Source organism: Olea europaea, chromosome 11 (genome assembly GCF_002742605.1).
Source record: "Olea europaea var. sylvestris chromosome 11, O_europaea_v1, whole genome shotgun sequence".
In the NCBI taxonomy this organism is placed as follows: Eukaryota; Viridiplantae; Streptophyta; class Magnoliopsida; order Lamiales; family Oleaceae; genus Olea; species Olea europaea.
The window spans coordinates 15,223,200-15,244,383 of NC_036247.1; the positions used below are offsets into that span (position 1 = coordinate 15,223,200).

General features: G+C 39.3%; 3 protein-coding genes across 3 annotated transcripts; 2 read left to right on the forward strand and 1 right to left on the reverse strand.

The window, feature by feature from the left end:
• Window positions 1-750: 750 nt before the first annotated feature.
• Window positions 751-2,713, reverse strand: LOC111404918 (exopolygalacturonase-like). Its single transcript, XM_023033642.1, has 5 exons — window positions 2,425-2,713; window positions 2,039-2,347; window positions 1,629-1,918; window positions 1,311-1,530; window positions 751-1,210 (listed from the first exon to the last, which is right to left on the reverse strand). The coding sequence occupies exons 1-5, from the start codon at window positions 2,599-2,601 to the stop codon at window positions 986-988; spliced, it is 1,221 nt and encodes a 406-aa protein (XP_022889410.1). The 5' UTR covers window positions 2,602-2,713; the 3' UTR covers window positions 751-985.
• A 5,827-nt stretch (window positions 2,714-8,540) lies between these two features.
• Window positions 8,541-21,167, forward strand: LOC111403561 (epoxide hydrolase A-like). The gene is made up of 3 exons (XM_023032115.1): window positions 8,541-9,058; window positions 20,454-20,695; window positions 20,805-21,167. Exons 1-3 carry the CDS (start codon window positions 8,594-8,596, stop codon window positions 21,049-21,051), a joined length of 954 nt encoding a protein of 317 aa, XP_022887883.1. The 5' UTR covers window positions 8,541-8,593; the 3' UTR covers window positions 21,052-21,167.
• On the forward strand, window positions 9,364-12,432 carry LOC111403563 (tropomyosin-like). Its single transcript, XM_023032116.1, has 3 exons — window positions 9,364-11,237; window positions 11,324-11,723; window positions 11,807-12,432. The coding sequence occupies exons 2-3, from the start codon at window positions 11,571-11,573 to the stop codon at window positions 12,344-12,346; spliced, it is 693 nt and encodes a 230-aa protein (XP_022887884.1). The 5' UTR covers window positions 9,364-11,237; window positions 11,324-11,570; the 3' UTR covers window positions 12,347-12,432.
• Window positions 21,168-21,184: the final 17 nt, after the last annotated feature.

The window sequence follows — 21,184 nt, forward strand, 5'->3', positions numbered from 1 at the left end:
GATTCTAAAGCTTAAGATTGAAAAAATATCCTTTTCTTCGTTTATTTGAAAAATGAATTTTGCTACTTTGCCCAAATTTTTTTGTCCTAATGGTTGACATCTTCTCACATGTCGTGGGTCCCGTGTGAATAAAAATTTCAAAAAATAAGTGGGGCCCTTGCCATTGTGAGAGTTGATCACCCTCTTTGTCAAAAAAATTTGAGCACTGTAGTGAGATTGTTGAAAGATAGTGCTGGTAAAAGAGGCAAAATATATGTACCTCCTTTATATTGAATCAAATGAAAATCTCATACTCCTTTTAGCAAAGTCAAATATTAATTTCCATCACACATTCATAAATTACTACTAACTAGTATTCACATATTTTGTAAGATCCACTACTATTTCTCTTTATAAACAATTTATAAAATTTCCGAACAAAGGCATATGTATTATTTATTTTACCATATTTATGCAATAAAAGTGCAATCTTGAGAGCTTTTGTTTTTTTTTTATTTTTTTAAATTCTACTTGTCAAGTTTATCTGGTGACAGTAATTTTGTCAATTTCAGATAATTTTCATAAGCGCTTGCCGTTTTATAGTTATTGAGTTTTGAGTTCATAGAGTTAGTTACAAAAATTCCTTAAAAAGAAAAACAATCGAAAGCACAATTTTGAGGACCCAAATTTTAGAGTTCGATTTAAGTATGAAAAATCTCAAGTTCGGCCCTGAACACTAGCTACATTTAAACACCAATAAGAAGTGAATTGTCAGAGAGAATAATCAATGTTGAATGAATGTGTAGGAAAACGTCTTCACTGTTATTACACCAATATGCAGATGCGATAATTATTTTATCCGTCTGATATTATCTGATGCAGTGCACTCGAAATTACAAAAATGATCAAAATATCGTCTTTCGATTTGAAAATATCAAAACAAATATTCACCGTACTTTTTTTCTTCATTTTTTTGATGCTATTTTTGTATAATATGATGGAAACTTCATTCACAACCAGGAGGGATAGGTTTTCCTTTTAAGACAAATTTTGCATTGGCACAAACAGATTTAAGAGAACCAGCTGCACCAGAAGGCGCTAAATCAATATCAGCCAATTCAACATCTTCACAAGGAACTGCTTCGCTGCAGTTTAGTGCTACTGGAATTTCTGAAACTGTCGTTCCCTTTATGTTTACGAAGTGAACGCCGCTGATCTTCACCTTTGATTGCTGCCAAAAAAAAAAAAAATAATAAATAAATAAAATTCACGATACAGTTAAATATCGTATAAACAGATATATTGAAGATTTATCAAACCATAACGGGTACCTCGGGTTTTTTCTTGGAGTCGTAATGCTGATCTATGAGGATGGGGTTTTTAACATCAGTCACTATTATATCTTTGTAAAGAATGTCGGAAGCTTGGATTGATGGAGATGCATGGTAGGTTTTGATTCTTGCACCGTTTGTAGTTCCTGTAAGTGTGCAGTTGATGACACTAATTCCCTTCACATCTGTTTCATCTGGGCGCTTTCCAAGGCTACCAACACTGACATAAAAACTTTATATAATGAGTATTTAAACGACCCATCTCGTATATTTTCATCCCGTCTAAAAGTAATTATGGGATGGGCTACTGGTCCTGACCTGATGCCGTGTCCAGGGCCACAAGTGATTCCGGAGACGAGAATGTCGGTGGTGCCATGACCAATGGAGACACAGTCGTCACCGGTTCCGATGATGGAGTCGGTGACATTGACATTAGTAGAACAACTTATGTGCATGCCGTCCGTGTTAGGGCTGTCGCCGGGGGCAGATATTTTGAGTTTTGATATTTTAATGTTTTCACTGTCAGCGACCTTAGAATGGAAACCCATGCTGTCGACGAAATTCACGTCGTGCATTTCGGAGTTTTTTACCTTCTTAAACGTAAGAGACTGCACCAAAAAATTGTGCACTCGTCACGCCTTATATGAAAAATTGTAATCAGCATGCACGTGAGTAGAAGAAATCCACGATAAACTTTTTGGTGACGTGATTCAGAAAGGTGGTCTTACCACTGGTAGAAGAGGGCCTTCATTATTGGCACCAGCGAACTGCCACGAAGATTTTCCCCGGCCATTAATGGTTCCTCCCCCGTTGATTACAAGGCCATCGATTTCTTCAAGCATGATCCATGAGCCTGAAGTGTAAGCACTAACGTCTGTGCTTGCCAATACATTTCCTTGGATTTCAATGGTTATGGGTTTTGGAGCAGTGCATGGACCCTGGAAAACAACTTCCCCAGCCACAAAGTCTCCCTTTGGAATAACCACCTTTGCTGGTCCAGTTGATTCGCATGCTGCTTTCCAGGCTTTGATAAATGCCTGTAAAGTGTTAAAATTAAGCCACGATAGAAATAAGCAAAACAAATACGAGTTTTCTCGGAATTGTAACCACTCACCTGGGCATTATCGAACCTGCCATCAGCTTTAGCCCCATACTTCATAACGTCAAAAATTGTCTCACCGACAAGGCCACGACGGACACCATTGTGGGGGATGGATTTTGCGCCAATCGCGAGAAAGGTTAAACTCAAGAGAAGGCATACTTTGACCCCAATTTCTCTTGGAATAGCCATAATGGCCTTGAATCCTTTATGAGACAATTTTTGAGTTGTGAAGAAGGATGAGGATTTTTATTAACAATGCCAATGGCTTGTGAATGGAAATAAAGCTTTTGCTCTCAACGTGATTATAAACTGTTCTTGGAACCACATGTTCCTGAATTGGATTGAATCTTGTGCTTGAAAATTATTCATTTTTCTGATTTTCTTTTGGTTCATTCATCATCAAGAAAATGCGGTTATCCAGTTAGTTTTATGGCTATTTTAACTTGTTTTGTTACCATTCAATCTAATTTTGCATCCAGCAGGTTTTTGAGGGGAAGCAGTGGATGCATATCTTTAATTTGGGGTGTAAAAGCTATTACTAAAATGTGCCATTTAATCTAACAACCGTACATGAGATTGTAATCTCATATAGCTCGTCATATAGTTTTTTAGTATTATTTGGGTCCTTTCCACATTGAAAAACTGAAAATCGTGTATGTTACGCTCCCATAAGATAGAATTTTTAGGTCTTCGAAATAGTGTGAAAATAAATATTTCAAATAAATTTTATTTGACTCGGACCTCTTATAAAATGTCAAGGTATTTCCATTATTTTTGTTCAAAAGGTCAAAGTCGAGGAAGAAACCCCTCTCAAATTAATTTCATAATGAACCTTCAACATATATGGGTTTCTTATTAAAAATTTTTGAAATCATAAACCAATTAATAATAGGGCAAATGCCATCAAAATTGTAAGTGCACATTATCGTCAAAAAAAAGTAGTAAAATGGACTTAAAGAGTCGAAAGAATGATGCCATTTGTACAGAAAAATACGGCCACCCCTTTGACAAATCTCAATTGGTAGATTTTGATTGGTTGAAAAAATTGTCAAAAACTATTTTATTTTTAAAAGAACCAACAACTTTATGTCATGTATTTTTCTGTCTAGTAACGTATAAAGATTTTCTGCGTGATTGGAGTCGAAATTATTGTCCCACAAGTAGGGGTGGAGCCAAGGGGACAAATTTTGTACATAGAAAATGTATTTTTTACCTTAATTTTTTCTTTTTTCACCTCATAAAATTTAGTTGGGCTTGGGACAGGTCTGGGCTTCCCTCCGCCCCTACCCACAAGGACTATGCTAGCAAAACTATCGATTTTTCTATTTGATTTAAACAAATTAATCACCTCTCGACTAATTACCATCCACAAACTAATCAATTATTACCAGGTAATCAAATATTAAAAAGATCAACAGAAAAAACGATACAACAATGTCAAATAAAAATTAAAAGTTTATATTAGGCTACATCATTTGCCTTAATTAAAAAATTCATTCATAATAAATGTAGAGAAAAACCAAAATTAAAATAATATTACAACGCCAAATGTATTTAAAAAAAAGAAAAAAGAAAAAGAATTTAATTATCGATCTTGCATCAAGGTTAAAATCACCTCGTCGCTTGAATAGTTGAATTCTCCAAAAATTCTTTGGCTTAGCATTTTACACAATTTAATAATGTCTAAAAAGCTAAGCACATATTACATAAGATTCATAATTTTTCAATCACATATTTTATCATTTTTTATTAAATTTATTAAAAAATTAATTTAAGTTAAATATGTACGATCATTTTTGGTCTTAAAAATCATCCAAGCAGCCTTTAAATAAGCAAATATGTGAAATACGATATATTACGGCCTGGCGCGTTCATGCACGGGAAACAGAAGCTAATCTTGAATGCAGTAATGGACGTGTGAATTTGTAGCTATAGTCCATGATTTTTTATTTTTTTATTTCATTTGGTCCTTTTATATTGACTCAGATTTTCAGTTAGACACAGACTCCAGGAAATAACGTCAAGATCAATTTTTACACTCGATCAGTTTTCAAAGCCAAAGCCCAAGATCAGCAAGTGACGACCCTCATATGACAATTCTGAATTTATGAATGAAATCCCGTTGAAATAATTGATGGGACATTTACAATGAATGAAATGTCAAAGTCTTGTCAGTTTAGATTATAGAGTGTCTGCTCCCTACCGGAACATTAAATGCGCTATAGGCTAGTGAGTTCAAATGAATGTTTAAGATTGAATACTTCGGTTGTCTTTATCTAATGGATACAATTTCATATGTAACACTATAAATACCTCTCCTTGTATCATTGGAAGACTAATGCAACTCCATACACTTAAAGCTACTCTTTGTCTTCTCTCTTGTAGATTATACATTTGTTTTGCTATAATTTAGATTAATTTTCTTTCTTTGAGTTATTTGTGATTGGTAATCATTACGTGATCCCTCTCTAAAATATATTGCCAAGGTATACATTGCTGGAGCCCGAACATATTCATCTTGGGCAAGGATGACAATTTAGCTTACCCCACCCCCCCGGCTCAGCCCAAAAAAATTTTGAGCCTATCCTACTTGAGGCTCGGGCTAGCTTTAAAAAAAAGGAAGGCGGCCGCCTTATTTAAAGGCAGCACACAGTTGCCCTTTTAAAGACAACAGTGCGTTGCTTTATTTAAAGGCAGCCACATAGCTAAAGGTAGCTACTCGGGTCAAGACTTGATTTTTTGGTCGAACTTTTTGCTCGATTTGACTCGGATAAAAAAAGTCCAACTTAATTTTACTCGAGTTGAGCTCGAGCCTTGAGTTTTAGGTCGTTGACATCTCTAGTCTCGTGTTATAAAGCTTCTCGTACGTTCAAATTCGAAATATTTTCGATTTAGCTACCTATCCATATGCGTTGGAATAAGCTTACGTGTACATGAGTGAGCCCGATATCTATTATCCACGTCACCCTAATGAAAAATAAGATCAATAATAACGATATAATCATACGATATTTTTCAAAGTATGCAAACGTGTAGGCTATAATTGTAGTCACGACTTGATTTATTTTCATTAATGTTATGTTATTTTAGAAAAATTGCATTTTAATTTTTGACCCCACAATACAAAAGTTTTGGCTTCATCCTTGATTTGATACAAGGAAAATTTTAGCATAGCATAATTGTATGTAAATTGCACAAAAAGATTTTAAATGACATTACTCGGGAATAAGAACAATAGAAGAATCTTGAATATCATTTTTTGGTCTTGAATCTACAATTTATTGTATCAATTGCCTTTGATTCTCACTTTCGACCTCTTGTACTCTAATGTGGTGTCCCTCGTCCTAGCGACCTCAATTAGTTAAAATAGAAGCTAGAATTTCATACCATTAAGAGTTGGACTCGAAAAGGAAACCAACTCGTCAACTCTGAAATAGAACCATGCTTGCGCAAGTCTTTTCCCACTGTGCACACAACATTACTAAGTGCTTGTTTGGTAGGGATTTTGATAATTGATTTTTTGTTCGTTAGAGATAAAATGGGCCTTATCTATGGAGAAGAATTCAAAAATGATGGTTGAAATAGTGAAATAATGGTTAAAAAATTGATTTTAATTGACTTAAAATCTGTACCAAACAAGCACTAACCCTCTAGCACATGCGTTTGTGTGCACATGGTAGAAGACTTGGGGGCCTATTTTGCAAATTGGTCATTAAACTTTCTTCAAATGTGCAATTTTATCATTTTTCATTCCTCCTTAGCCCTTAGCCTATCTTTTGCATCTAGTTGACTCCTAGCATCATCCAATCTTCAATAAATAGCCCTAATCAACTTTTGAAAGTTCGCGTTTTGAATGCATTTAATTATAAAAAGTGTTGGAGAGCCAAACCCACTATAAATTAAAATGTTAATTTAAAGAATCTCTCGAAGTATGATTTTAAAGGTTAGCTCTTTCAAATAGAGAAAATATCATATTTAAAGAGTTTTTTTAGAGATGCTCTAAGAGTCTTTTTATTTTTATCACTTACTTTTACTACTCCAAAAAAAAAAAAAATTATTATTTTTCTCTATCATTTGTTTCTCTAGTTTTTCTTCAATTTATTAAACTATTGTTTCTACATTAAAAATTGAAATAGTTTGAGTGCATTTAATTATAGAGAGTGAGTTTGGCTCTCCAAACATACTCTTTATTTTAAAATATTAATTTAAAAAGTCTTTTGAAAGAAAATTTTAACGATTATTAACTCTTTAAAATATAGAGAATTTTATGTTAAATAGTCTCTTGGAAATACTTTTAACAAACAAAATATGTACAAAATTAAGTCATAATTAATAAAAATTAAAAACAAATAATCTAATTTAACGGTCTAGATAAGTGTACAATATACGCTTATTAATAATCACTTCCAATTTTACAAAAAACAATGACGTGAGTTTATCTGTAAACAATGCAGACATTTTTGTTATTGTTAACATGTCGTATTCTTTAATTTTTTTTTTAACAAACAAAATATGTACAAAATTAAGCCATAATTAATAAAAATTAAAAACAAATAATCTAATCTAACGGTCTAGATAAGTGTACAAGATACGCTTATTAATAATCACTTACAATTTTAAAAAAACAATGAAATGAGTTTATCTGTAAACAATGCACACATTTTTGTTATTGTTAACATGTCGTATTCTTTAATTTTGTTCTTATGCTAGACATATCAAGTTGTCCAATTCAACTTGTAAAATTCAATTGATAAGTTTTCCTCAAAAGTAGGCTGGTCCATTTCTTTGTCCCATAGTTGAGGAAATGATAATTAGCACAAAACTTCTATATTTTTTAAGGTTTTTGTGAAAAACGTCCCTATCTTTTTTTTTGGGGGGCAAATTTCATCATCACCTTTACCTTTTATTGCGGATAACATCCTTCCGTCCACTCACCATTAAAATGCTCCGTTAAATCAATTAAAATTGAATTTTTCTTTTCAAAAGGCAAGAGTAACATTGTCCAAACCTATTTTTCTTTGCTTTCCAAGATTTCACTGCAATTTATCCATAAAATTTAAATCATATTTTGTAATTATTCTCTAAATTCAAAACATATTTTTCGCATTATTTATTTTCTTTCCCAAATTTCACTGCAAAGGAATAGAAGGAAATTTTGTTCATTCAATGTAACATTTGATATAATGAAGTACTTACAAAGAGAAGCAATTATGGGGGGCAAAGGAAATTAGGCTGCTAATTACATTGACTTATTTATAATTACTTATTTTTGTCTTTTCTTCTTGAGATACAAGATGTTTGGGGTATTGGAGTTTGTAAAAATAATGTAGAAATATATCCTTTGAATTTTGTATTATACTTTGCTTAAATGTATGATTGTTCATCCTCATTTTGTGCTTACGAAGGGTGTAAATAAAGGAAAAAGTGAGAATACCAATTAAAATGTAATTCTATGAATGAACAATACATATGAATGAAGAACATGAACGAGTTTTCTTTTTATTTTAGCATGAAATTGAACTTGTGGTAACAGTCATTATCTTTATGTTGTTTTTGCACAAAACATCTATATCTTTAAATTGGCATTGCGTAAAATATCCTTACCTTTGTTAAAAATAGGGACAGTTTGCACAATTTTTAACAAAGGTAAGAATGTTTTACGCAATGACAATTTAAAAATACGGATATTTTGTGTAAAGACAACATAAAAATAAGGACTGTTACCACAAGTTCAATTTCATTCTAAAATGGAAAGAAGACATGTTCATCTTCTCCATTTATATGTATTGTCCATTCACAGAATTTTTAATTTTATGAAATTTTTTGGCTTTGGCTTGGAATTAGTGATGTTAATAAAGGTATTTCGGTCCATATTGCAAAATGGACATTAAAGAAATTTTGGCATTTTCCCAAATAACAATGTGAAAGTGGGCACTGTTGTGATTTTCTCATTATATTATTCAAATCTGGCTGGCACGACGGACAATTTGTTGTAATTTCCTCATTAATTATTCAAATCTGGCTGGCACGACGGACAATTTGTTGTAATTTCCTCATTATATTATTCAAATCAGGCTGGCATGACGTACCTACCGATAATGCACATTATCAATTATAAATTACAATTGCAGTTAGCATCACGAAACTCTCCTTCATCTTGAGAGCTAGTGACAAAAAAGAAATGGATAAGATTGTGCACAGAAACTTGAGTGTAAACGGGATCCATATGCACGTAGCCGAGATAGGAGAAGGTCCGGCGGTGCTTTTCCTCCATGGTTTTCCCGAGCTATGGTACTCTTGGCGCCACCAGATGCTTTATCTCTCCTCCAGAGGCTACCGGACAATCGCCCCCGACCTCCGAGGTTATGGAGACACCGACGCGCCGCCTTCCGCCGCCAGCTACACCGGCTTCCATATTGTTGGCGATTTGGTGGCGTTACTGGATGCTTTAGAACTTGAACAGGTTTTCCTGGTGGCGCATGACTGGGGCGCGTTGATTGCGTGGTGGTTCTGCCTGTTCCGGCCGGACCGTATTAAGGCTTTGGTTAATACCAGCGTCCAATTTCACCCGAGGAATCCTTCCGTCTCATTTATTCAAGGATATAGATCTCTTCTAGGTGATGATTTCTACATGTGCAGGTTTCAGGTATGTTTAAATTTAAAATATTTTATACGTAAATTTAAATTTTTTTCCACTTTTTAATTCTCTTAAAATCACTGTTCAAAATAATTTTTTTTCCAAATAATAACCATCAAATGGGAGATAAATAAGTTTCTCAATTATAGATTAGGAGCATTAGCCCCCGTTAGCCCTCATTTTTTTAAAATGAAAATGGGTAGAATAGTGTTTTTTTGAAAAATAAATAGTTGAAAAAGAAAGAAATTTTTTCCATTTACGTATAATATTATTTTATGGAAGATTGTGATTAAAACTAAGAAAGAAAAATAGAATATAATAGAATGAAAATTAATGACATCCAAATGGGGCTTACAAGGATATACTTTCTCTGAAGGCAAATTGTAATAATAATACGCAGTTCTTATTTTAAGGTATGAAAATAAAAAATGGCAGCTGATACTACCAAAAATCGTACCTGAGCAATTCCGAGCTGGACGACTGATGACGAGCACGAACGTGATCTTCCGGTATTGAAACAAAGGCGTCGACGTGTATCATAGTCGCCCCTCCAATGCTTAAGTCAGAGAGAGAATTTGTGCGTAAGACTATGAACTGAAAATTATGTAAAACATACCTGAATAATGATCAAGGGCTTTGTATTTATAGAGGTAGGTGGTGTGTTCATACTAGGATTCCGTAGTGCACTTGTAATAGGACAGCTTGATTTTGCAATCTTATTCCAATGAGTCCTACGCGAGATAGGAGTTTGAATTGTGGTATAACTGGGATACCAATTATTTAATAGAGTTCTTCTGGGCATAGGAGACATGGGTTGAGGAGTTTAAGTCAGAATAAATTTCTTATTGGATAAGGTGTTGACGTCGGGGACATGTCGAGGACATAATCCCGAGGACATGACGAACGACGTTCCACAAACTCTTAGGTCAAGAGCTCGGGCATGTGAAAGACATCCCGAGCATACTGATACACAAATCGACAAAATAGAGTCCTCGGGTTTGTATACGTCGGGAACAGTAGTTGGTAACATCAGTGGCCCCTATGCACCTGTGCTCGATTATATGCATGAGGATAGGTGCAAAAGATCAAAATTACAGTCCTCAGTATAATACCCTCGACAATTCATTGCAGAGGAAGGATTCGTGAGGGCTGACGTCAGATGTGGTAGTGACGCTAGCCCTAGTACAAAGGCGGTGTAACTTTTAGACCCTAGGATGTAGGACACGTGGCATGATCGAACAGTTCAGGATGTGATTTTTGGCCTCCCACCCATGTTTCCCTATATAAGCCTCATTTCCTATTCATTTTTTACTTTTTCACTATCAGTAAACCTTGTTGGAGTCGTCGGGATAAGGCGAGTCCTCCAGACTTTAAGTTGTTTGTTTTTAGAAAAGTCTAAATTTAAGATAGGATGTCGAGCAGTGATAGTAATACGTCGTCCTCGAGTTCAGGAACCCCAACCGAGGACTTAGGATAGTTAATAATACCTATGGCCGTCCCCATAAGTGTTAATCCTCGAGCTCAGGATATCCCGATACCGTTAGTATACCCCGACCAACCTGTAGGTTTAAGGAGCACTTAGCAGTGGCAACTGCTAGGGAGTTCGGCCTGATGCCGAGCTGTGATATTAGATCTCCCGGGGATGAGGATAGGGTAGCCATTGCTCGGGAAGGAGAGTTTGTCGTTTTTAAAGATTCTCTGAAGAGGGGATTTAGGTGGCCACTACATCCTTTTTTCCTCGCACTTTTGACCGAGCATAATATGATTCCGGGGCAATTAGTGTCGAACGGGTGGAGGATGTTGACATATTTTTTTATTGCTTGTAGATACCTCGAGATTATCCTGTATGTCGACTTATGTAGGATGGTCTTCGACCTAAAACAACTCCCCCAGTACTCTTGTTTTGCCTATCTCTCAACCCGATGAGGGTTTAGAATCCCGAGGATGCCTAGCTCCCTGAAAGGGTGGAAGGACAAGTGATTTTATGCCATATCTCAAGATCCCAACGTTCCCTTTAGTCCTCGGTGGGGGGTGCCCGATACTGCTAGGTTTTGTGGGGGTCAGGCGTATTTTGAGTCGTTGGAGAGGCATAGGCAAATGCTAGAGGAGCTCGAGCCCCTCGTTTATGACTTGGATAATATCCTCGGGGATGATATCCTCGAGCTTGCGAACATGAAAGGCATCAAGGGTAGGATACGCGATTTTAACGCTTTAATTTCCCAACCTATATTTTTATTAATGCTCGTGCTAATAACATGTCTTTTTTTTTTGCAGAAATGACGTTTGACCCAAGTGCCTTTCGTCAGGCAATTAGCAAGAAGTCAAAGGTTCCCCAGGCTCGAGCTCCAGACCAGAGGAGGGGCCAAAAGAGACCTCGGGATTCGAGGCTTGAAAAGCAGACCAGTGGGCCCGGTGAATCGTCAAGGCCCTGAGGATCGTCCCTGGGAGTAGGGAGGACGGGAACTCACCAACAAGATCTTCAGGGGACTCCTCGAGAGCCTCATCCTCGAGGACCTGTTGCATGGTCGATCTTGAGAATGAATGCCTGCCACTGGGCCCTATAAATCCCGAGGGATGCTCCCGATTTCAGTCCGTGCTCAGCATTGTTGACAAGTACCGGGCAGATGTCAATTTAAGCAATGGCTTGAGGGCTCTCGAGGCTATGGCCTTGAAGGTAAGATCGTCGACAGTTTTTTATTTTTATTTTTTTGCAATCTTTACTTCCCGAGGTTAAGTTGCCCATGCTCTTTTTTCCAGACATTGGGCATAGCTCGAGGTCTTCCCTTAAAGGGGAAAGACGAGTATTCAAAAATGGCCGACCTCGAGGGTGCCATTTCTATTCGGGATCTGAGGATCGTCGACCTCGAGGAGGAACGTGCTCAACTGATGAGGGAGCGCGAGCAGATGAGAAATGATCTTCGCAATGCTCAGGATGAGGTCGGTACTGCGAAGGACAAGACTGAGCACCTCAAACTCGAGCTCGAGCGCACTCAAAAAGAATTGGATGCAAAGCTGGCCGATACTCGAGATGATGCGGTCGAGGATTTTAAGAAGTCTGACGCCTTCAACGAGTTGAAGGACAAGTATGCTATGGGCTCATACTTTCATGCCTTGAAGGAAGCTCGAGCTTTTATTCGCCTGAGGCCAGATGCTCGTCCTGAGGATCTGAAGTCGATTCCTGAGGTGGCTGATGACCTTCAGCTTTCTGAGTCTGAAGAAAATGGTGGGGATGAAGACGTCGATATTGAGGGTGATGATGTCGAGGAAGGCCAAGGCAGTCAGAACACCGATGTCTAAATTTGATCGGTCCCCGAGTATTTATTTTGATTTGTAATTTTTGATGTAAAATGCTCGATCTTAATGGAAATAGTTTTTCCTTTTTACCGAGTTCGTTTTGTGTTATCGACGCATTTGTATTTCATCAACATATGCCGACGACTTTTGTTAATTAATTATCCCGACGACTGAGAAGAATTAATTATCTCGACGACTAAGAAGATTAATTATCTTGACGACGAATTAATTATCTCAACGATTGAGAAGAAATAATTCGATTTTAAGCAAGTCATAATGCCGATGACAGTGGTAAATGTAGGATATAGTTTAACACTTGATGGTAAAAAATATCCCGTCGTCTAAGATAAATTAATTATCTCGATGACTAAGACGATAAATTATCTCTACGATTGAGAAGAATTAATTCAATTTCAAGCATGTCATAAGGCCGAGGACAGTGATGAATGCAAGATATAGTTTAACACCTTGACGGTAAAATTATCCCGACGTCAGTATTGAATAACCTCGAGGACTAATCGCGAGGGTTGGTAACCTCGAGGTATACGAAGAATTGTGACCGACCTCTGTACAGAAGTATATCCCTAGCTTTCACCTTGGAACCTTAGACAAAAATTCAAGGATAGATGGTTGGGGATGTATGTCCTCGGGATGTTTACTTGTGCTGTACGATTTTGATGTGCTGATTATGGGCTCCAAGGTTTTGGTGCTTGCGCAAGACAAGGCTTAGGTGTTTGCGCAAGGCAAGGCTTAGGTGCTTGCTCAGGGCAAGGTTTTGGTGCTTGCACAGGACAAGGCTTAGGTGCTTGCTCAGGGCAAGGTTTTGGTGCTTGCGCAGGACAAGGCTTAGGAGCTTGCTCGAGGCAAGGCTAGGTGCTTGCTCGGGGCAAGACTTTGGACTGCTTGCTCGAGGACAAAGCTTACATTTCTTGTCGAGGACAAGGCTTAGGGCAGCTTGCTCGAGAGCAAGGCTTACATTGGCTTGTCGAGGACAAGGCTTAGGGCGGCTTGCTCGAGGGCAAGGCTTACATTGGCTTGTCAAGGACAATGCTTAGGTAATTCCTGGACGCAAAGCAAACTATAGGGTTGTTATACCCAAGGTTTGAATTTATTAATTCATCGGACTTGACTTGGATTTATATTGTATCCAAGCTGCCTACGTACCCAAATGGGATCAAGCCGAACGTAGTTCATTACAAAAGAAAATGGAAAACATGCATGGGCACGCAGACCCGTCAAACTAGAAATAAAATGCAAGAGCACGCAGGCCCGAAGAACCAAAAATAACATTCAGAAGAACTAAAAATGCAGGAATAAAAAGAAAATCTCCTAGATGGCATCGAGAATGTTACTTGTAATATATTTTCAGATTATCGACATTCTAGGGCCTTGGAAGAGGTCTATCCGAAGTGTCTCTTAGACTGTATGCTCCTTTACGAACCTGTCGTATGACCTCAAAGGTTCCTTCCCAGATGGGCTCGAGCTTCCCTGGGGGGTGACCTGCTGCTTCGGCCCTCCTCAAGACCAAGTCACCACCTCTGAACCTTCGAGTCTTGACTTTGTTATTAAAATATTTGCTGTCTTAGTTTGGTAAGAGGCCACCTTTATAGCGGCTTGCTCCCGTACTTCTTCCAAGAGATCAAGGTGTTCAGTTGTATGCCCCGAGGTTTCTGGCTCGAGCCTTCTATGGCTTGGCAGTCTAATTTCCACCAGGACCATTGCTTCAATGCCATATGCTAACATAAAAGGGATTTCTCCTGTGGTTGTCCTATGAGTTGTTCTATACGTCCATAGTCTAGAAAGCAACTCGTCGGACCAAGAACCCCTAGCATTACCTATTCTTGTTCGGAGGTCTTGTAATATGATTCGATTTGTCACCTCAGCCAGACCATTGCTCTGAGGATGCGAAACTGAAGTCAGACGGTGATCAATCCCAAGGTTTGAGCAAAAGTCCCTAAACTGTTGATTGTCAAATTGCCTGCCATTGTCGGTGATGAGGACCTTTGGTATCCCAAACCTGCAAATGATAGACCTCCAAGTGAAGGCTCTTAGCTTGGGCTCCGATATCGTTGCGAGAGGTTTAGCCTCTGTCCATTTAGTGAAATACTCTACTACTACAGCAACAAACTTTAATTGACCTCTTGCCACAGGAAAGGGCCCGAGGATGTCAACTCCCCATTGTTTAAACGGGGCCGAACAGTTAATGTTGGTGAGGTCTTCGGCCGGTGAATGGATAACATTACCAAACCTCTGGCACCTATCACATCTCTTACCATATTCTGAGGCGTCTTTCTTCATAGTTGGCCAATAGTACCCATATTGTATGAGTTTAAAGGCCAGGGCCCTGGGTCCTTGATGATTCCCGCACACACCTTCATGAACTTCAGCAAGGGCTTGGGATGATTCTGATGGTCTAAGGCACCTTACGTACGGAAGAGTAATACTTCTGCGAAAGAGGACACCGCTGATCATGCAGTACCTAGGAGCTCGAGCTCCGATGCTTCTAGCCGACCTGGCATCGCTTGGTAAATTTCCACTTGTGATGAATTCTATGATTGGGTCCATCCAAGACGGTTCGTTGTCAATGTCCATGACGTCGGGAATTTGATTGATGCTGGGTTCTGTGATGACTTTGATGTGAACTGTTCTGTCCAGGTTGTCAACCCCCATGAACACAAGCTTGGATAATGCGTCAGCTTTTCCGTTGTCCTTTCGAGCAATTTTTGCAATTTCATAACTCTTGAATTTTCGTTGAAGATCCTGAACCTTCATGCAGTACAAACTCATTTTCTCGTCTTTCCTTTCAAATGATCCTTCAATCTGTCCGACCACCAGTTGTGAATCGCTGAATACCTTCACGAACTCGAGCTCAAGGCTAAGGGCTAGCTCCAGAGCAATAACGACGGTCTCATACTCGGCCTCGTTATTGGTTGCATCAAACTCGAACCTAAGAGCGCATTGAATCTCCGTATGTTTGTCAGGGCTGATGATGATAACCCCTGCACCCGAGCCCGAGGAGTTCGATGCTCCATCTACAAAAATTTGCCAAGTGTCCAAATTAGTGTTCATGCTCGAGCCGTCACCTGGCCCCCGAGGCTTAGGGGTTAGTTCTGCAATGAAGTCGGCTAGTGCTTGGGCTTTGATAGATGGGCGTGGTTTGAATTCGATGTCAAATTCTCCAAGCTCGATCTCCCATTTTATCAATCTTGTTGAGACATCCGGCTTCTGAAGTATATGCCTAAGTGGTGATTAGTGAGCACCACAATAGGGTGAGACTGAAAATACTGCCAGAGTTTTCGTGCTGCTATCACCAAGGCAAGGGCAAGTTGTTCCGCCAAAGTATACCTTGTTTTCGCATCTAGTAGGACCTTGCTCACATAGTAGATAGGTTGTTGGACTCTGTTAACCTCTTTCACCAAGACCCTGCTGATCGCGTTTTGAGATACGGCCAAGTACAAAAATAAGGTGTCACTAGGTTCAGGCCCAGTGAGAATAGGAGGAGATGCCAATGTTTGCTTGAGCTCTTGAAAAACTTTCTCACAGTCTTTACTCCAATCAAAACCTTGGTTTCCTCTGAGGACTTTGAAGAAGGGATAGCACATGTCTGATGTTCGGGACATGAACCTGTTCAAGGCTGCTATCCTACCAGTCAACCTCTATACCTCTTTCTTGTTCCTTGGTGATTCCATGGATGCCAAGGCTTGTATTTTGTCAAGGTTAGCCTCTATCCCCTGGTGAGTGATCATAAAGCGCAAGAACTTGCCCGAGGCTACGCCAAATGGACATTTTGCTGGGTTCAACTTCATTCTGTACTTTCGCAAGGTGTCGAAAACCTCTTCAAGATCCGAAATATGTTGGTCCACCCATTTTCTCTTGACCACCATGTCATCAACGTATGCCTCCACATTCCTTCCTATCAAGTTAGCAAAGACTTTGTTGATGAGCCTTTGGTATGTTGCCCCTGCATTCTTCAAACCGAAAGGCATGACCTTATAACAGTATATGGCGGAATTGGCCATGAATGACGTCTTTTCTTGATCTTCCTTGGCCATGAGGATTTGATGATAACCAGAAAATGCATCTAAGAAGCTATATAGCTTATGTCCAGATGTGCTATCCACCAAGTTGTCAATCCGCGGTAGGGGATAACTATCCTTTGGACATGCTTTGTTAAGATCTGTGAAGTCAATGCAGACCCTCCACTTACCATTGGCCTTCTTAACTAAACAACATTGGCAAGCCAATCGGGATATTGGACCTCCCGAATGAATTGAGCACCGACGAGTTTGTTAATTTCTTTGCGGATGACCTTCCGACGTTCTGGGGCAAACTGTCTTTTCTTCTGCTTTACTGGTCTGGCCCCTGGGCTAATGTTAAGCTTGTGGACTGTAATTTTGGGGTCTATCCCTGGCATATCCTCAACCTTCCAAGCAAAAACGTCAATGTTGCGAGATAAGCAACCAATAAGTTCTGTCTTTAGGGGTGACATCAAGATCCCGACCAATCGTCACCTTCTTATCATGCTCGAGCTCGATTTCCGTCAATTCTTCGACAGGAGCAAGTCTGACTTGTTGGCCGGTCTCGAGCTCTATCCTCGAGATTTGCATGACGTCGTTATTTATTTCCTGAATGCTGGCAACATAGCATTGTCTGGTAGCTGCTTGGTCTCCACGCACGACCCAAACGCCATTACCTGTTGGAAACTTCATGGCTAGGTGGAAGGTAGACACAACGGCTTTGATTTTGTTCAGGAGTGGTCTTCCCAGGATAGCGTTATAGGCCATTGAAACATGTACAACTTGAAAAGATGTCATCTCCGTAACCTATTTCTGGCCAGAACCCAAAGTTAGAGGAAGCTTGACGATACCCTCTGGAGTGATGACTCCTCCCCCAAACCCCTGGAGAGGAGTTTTAACCGCTTTGAGCTGCTGAGATGAGATTTCCATTTTGGCAAAAGCCTCTTGTGAAAGTATATTGGCCGCACTCCCATTGTCAACTAAGATTCTCTTTACTTCAAAATTGGCCACAATCGTTGAGATGACCAAGGCATCATCATGTGGAAGTGATATACCTTCCAAGTCCCTGGTTCCAAAAGTAATATCCTCCAGCTTTCCATGAGGCATCCTAGAGGCCAAGGTATATTGTCGGGCATATTGTTTTCTTCCACTGTTCGAGTCTCCTCCCGAGGCAATACCCCCAATGATGATATTGATGGGTCCAGCAGTGGGTTGACCATTCCTTTTTGCTTCAGGGGCTCTTTCCCTACCACTATCGTTCCTCGGGCGTTTATCGTTACCGACGTAGGAACTCAGGAATCCTCTTTTAATAAGAGCTTCAATCTCCCATTGCAGGGCCTTACAGTTTTTCGTGGTATGCCCATGATCCTGATGGAACTCACAGTACGTGTTCATGTCCCTGGATTCGGGTGGTGACCTCATTCTAGCAGACCATTTGAGTTCTTCATATCCTTGATCTCCATCAATATATTTGTTTTTGACGTATTTAAACGCGTGAATGATGTCGGGGGAACCTCCTGTCTCTGTTTTCTCCGAGGTGGTTCTTGACGGGAGTTCGGGTCGTGCTGTCGTTTATGCTCGACCCTATCATGGGATGGTCCAACTTTTCTCGGGTTCAGTGTTTTCTCCATATTTATGTACTTCTCGGCTTGGGTAAGATGCTCGGTCACTGTCTTTGGCGGAGTTTTGGATAACGACATCTTGAAAGCCTCACACTTTATGGCATATGTGAGGGCAGAAACTGCTGTAGTTATATGTAGGTTGGAAATCTGAAGTCTTTCCTTGTTGAACCTAGTCATGAAGTCACATAGGGTCTCATTTTGCCCTTGTCTAAGTTGCATGAGGGAAGCCACTGTCTTCCTGATGCGTTTACTGCTTGCGAAGAAAGCAGAGAACTTGTCTGCCAAATCCGAGAATGAGGCTATGGAGTTGGGCTCTAAGGTCGAGAACCAATCCCTAGCAGCATTCGTCAAAGTTTGCAGGAAGGCCTTGCACATCGCCTGATCCGGTGCGACCTGTAGATTCATGACGTCCGTGTATACGTTAAGATGATTGATTGGATCGGTGGTCCCGTCATACTCTTTGATCCTAGGATACTTAAATCTGTCTAGTAAGGGGAATGTCAGTATCTCGGGAGTAAAAGGATTGTTGGGACTGAATCTTGTTGACCCTTTGTTGCCCTGAAGTAGGCCCGCCGTAATTCGTTCTTGAATAATCCTAGCGAGTTCTCCGAACTCCATGGTCACTGATCTCAAGGTTGAGGTCACATGTGGTATGCTCGAGACCCCTGCTCCGCCATTGTCAGGGACATGTCGCTGAGCTCGAGCTCGAGCATCAGCCATAAAACTCCCCTGGGGTGCCGGTGTGGGTGACGGATGCGAATTCCTTTAACTTAGTAGCTGAGTCAGTGTGGTGACTTGTTGTTTGAGCTCTTCAAAGGCTCCGGTAGTGATGACTGCCGGCTGGGGCTCTGGCACTTTTGATGATTCCTCTTGAGGAACAGGGATACCCTCAGGAGGAGGTTGGTTTGGAGCGGATGAGCTTGCTTGTGGAAGACCTGAACGTGTGTTTACCATGGCTTTTGGTAGCGCTTCCCACAGACGGCGCCAATGATGCTACCAAAAATCATACCTGAGCAATTTCGAGCTTGACGACTGATGACGAGCACGAACGTAATCTTCCGGTACCTGAAACAAAGGCGTCGAGATGTATCCTCGTCGCCCCTCCGATACTTAAGTCAGAGAGAGAATTTGTGCGTAAGGCTATGAACTGAAAATTATGTAAAACGTACCTGAATAATGATCAAGGGCCTTGTATTTATAGAGGTAGGTGGTGTGTTCATACTAGGTTTCTGTAGTGCATTTGTAATAGGACAGCTTGATTTTGCAATCTTATACCAATGAGTCCTACGCGAGATAGGAGTTTGAATTGTGGTATAACTGGGATACCAATTATTTAATAGAGTTCTTCTGGGCATAGAAGATATGGGTTGAGGAGTTTAAGTCAGAATAAATTTCTTATTGGATAAGGCGTTGACGCCAGGGACATGTCAAGGACATAATCCCGAGGACACGTCGAATGACGTTCCACAAACTCTTGGGTCAAGAGCTCGGGCATGTGAAAGATATCCCGAGCATATTGATACACAAAGCGACGAAATAGAGTCCTCGAGTTTGTATACGTCGGGAACAGTATTTGGTAACATCAGCAGCCAAGAAAGTTTTGGGTCAAAATGAGGGTACTAAGATAACCCTCATTTTTCAAAAATCATTTTTCCTAAAATTTATTTTAAACCAAAAATTTTACGGAATCCACTTATTTTTCCTAAAATTTATTTTTAACCATAAATTTTTTGAGATTCACAAGTTTTATCAATTTTTTAGTCACACATTTTATCTATTTTTAACAAAATGCACTAAATTTTTAATTTATAACTAAACCAAACAAAGGATATGACTTTTGTCTTTGTTCAACCAGTCGGCAGACGTTTATATTAGCCTTTGTAGACCACTAACTTTAGACGCAGAGAGAATTATTATTAGCATGTTTGAGCCATATTATTTGAAAAAAATGCATTCTTTAACAATGATTTGACATTATTTCAATAACATATTTTTCAATAAAATAATATTACACGTAAATTCAAAAATTTCCCTTATTTTTTAACGACACATTTTTGATCGATACACTATTCAAAAATGCATTTTTATTCCAATAATGTGGCTCAAACAATAAGTAAAATTTTATTTATTAATAAGTATTTCTTTCATAAAAGATTGTTTCAATGAGATAATTCTTTCAGAAGATCATGTGATAATTTATGAGATTTTGGAGTTCTCTTTTCGTTAAAATTGGGTGTGATTTCATGGTCTTGTTGCATCCCCATGAAGAGGAGGAATACAGTCATTCTCAATCTTGATTCTTAGGGAAATTATGCCAAATGTAGATGTTAAACAATAGAATCTTTACGTAGCTGAATCTCTCAAGCGTCACATTCTAAATCCCCAGTCATAATAAGTCTAAACTAGTAATAGAATATGAATTCTCATCTTTCGGTTTGAAATAAAACATATGAATATTATATTATGATATAGGAACCAGGTGAAGCAGAAGAGGCACTTGCATCAGCAGAAACACCACATGTAATGAAGTCACTCTTTTCATTCCGAGGTGGAAAACCCATCATTGTACCTAAAGATGTAGGGCTTAAGGCACTTTTCCTGGCTCCATCAACATTGCCGTCGTGGCTCACTGAGGAGGATATCAACTATTATGCTACCAAATTCGAAAAAACTGGGTTCACTGGGGGATTGAATTACTATAGAGCATTCGACTTGTAAGTTCTTCTTGTCAGTTGTCCCCTTCTTAATCCTCGTCCCCCTCCAAGTCCCTCCGTGACCTCCCTCTTTGCCGTGTAATAATATTTGCTTGAGTGATCGATGCAGAACCTGGGAGCTTACAGCACCATGGACTGGATTAACAGTACCTGTACCTGTGAAATTTATCATTGGTGAACTGGACATAACCTACCATGTTCCTGGTGTCAAGGATTACATACACAATGGTGGGTTCAAGAAAGATGTTCCATACCTGGAAGAAGTGGTCGTGATGGAAGGAGTCTCACATTTCCTCAACCAAGAGAAACCCGAGGAAGTCAGCGAACATATATATGACTTCATCAAGAAGTTCTGAAGAATCTTCATGCTATTTTCCTGTGGTCATACTGGAGTTTCAACAAATCTTTGAATAAGAAATTAGTACTGACAATTCTCCACAATTTATAATATTGCATGTTTTCGACTAAGCAATTGTGCCTTTTGCAAAA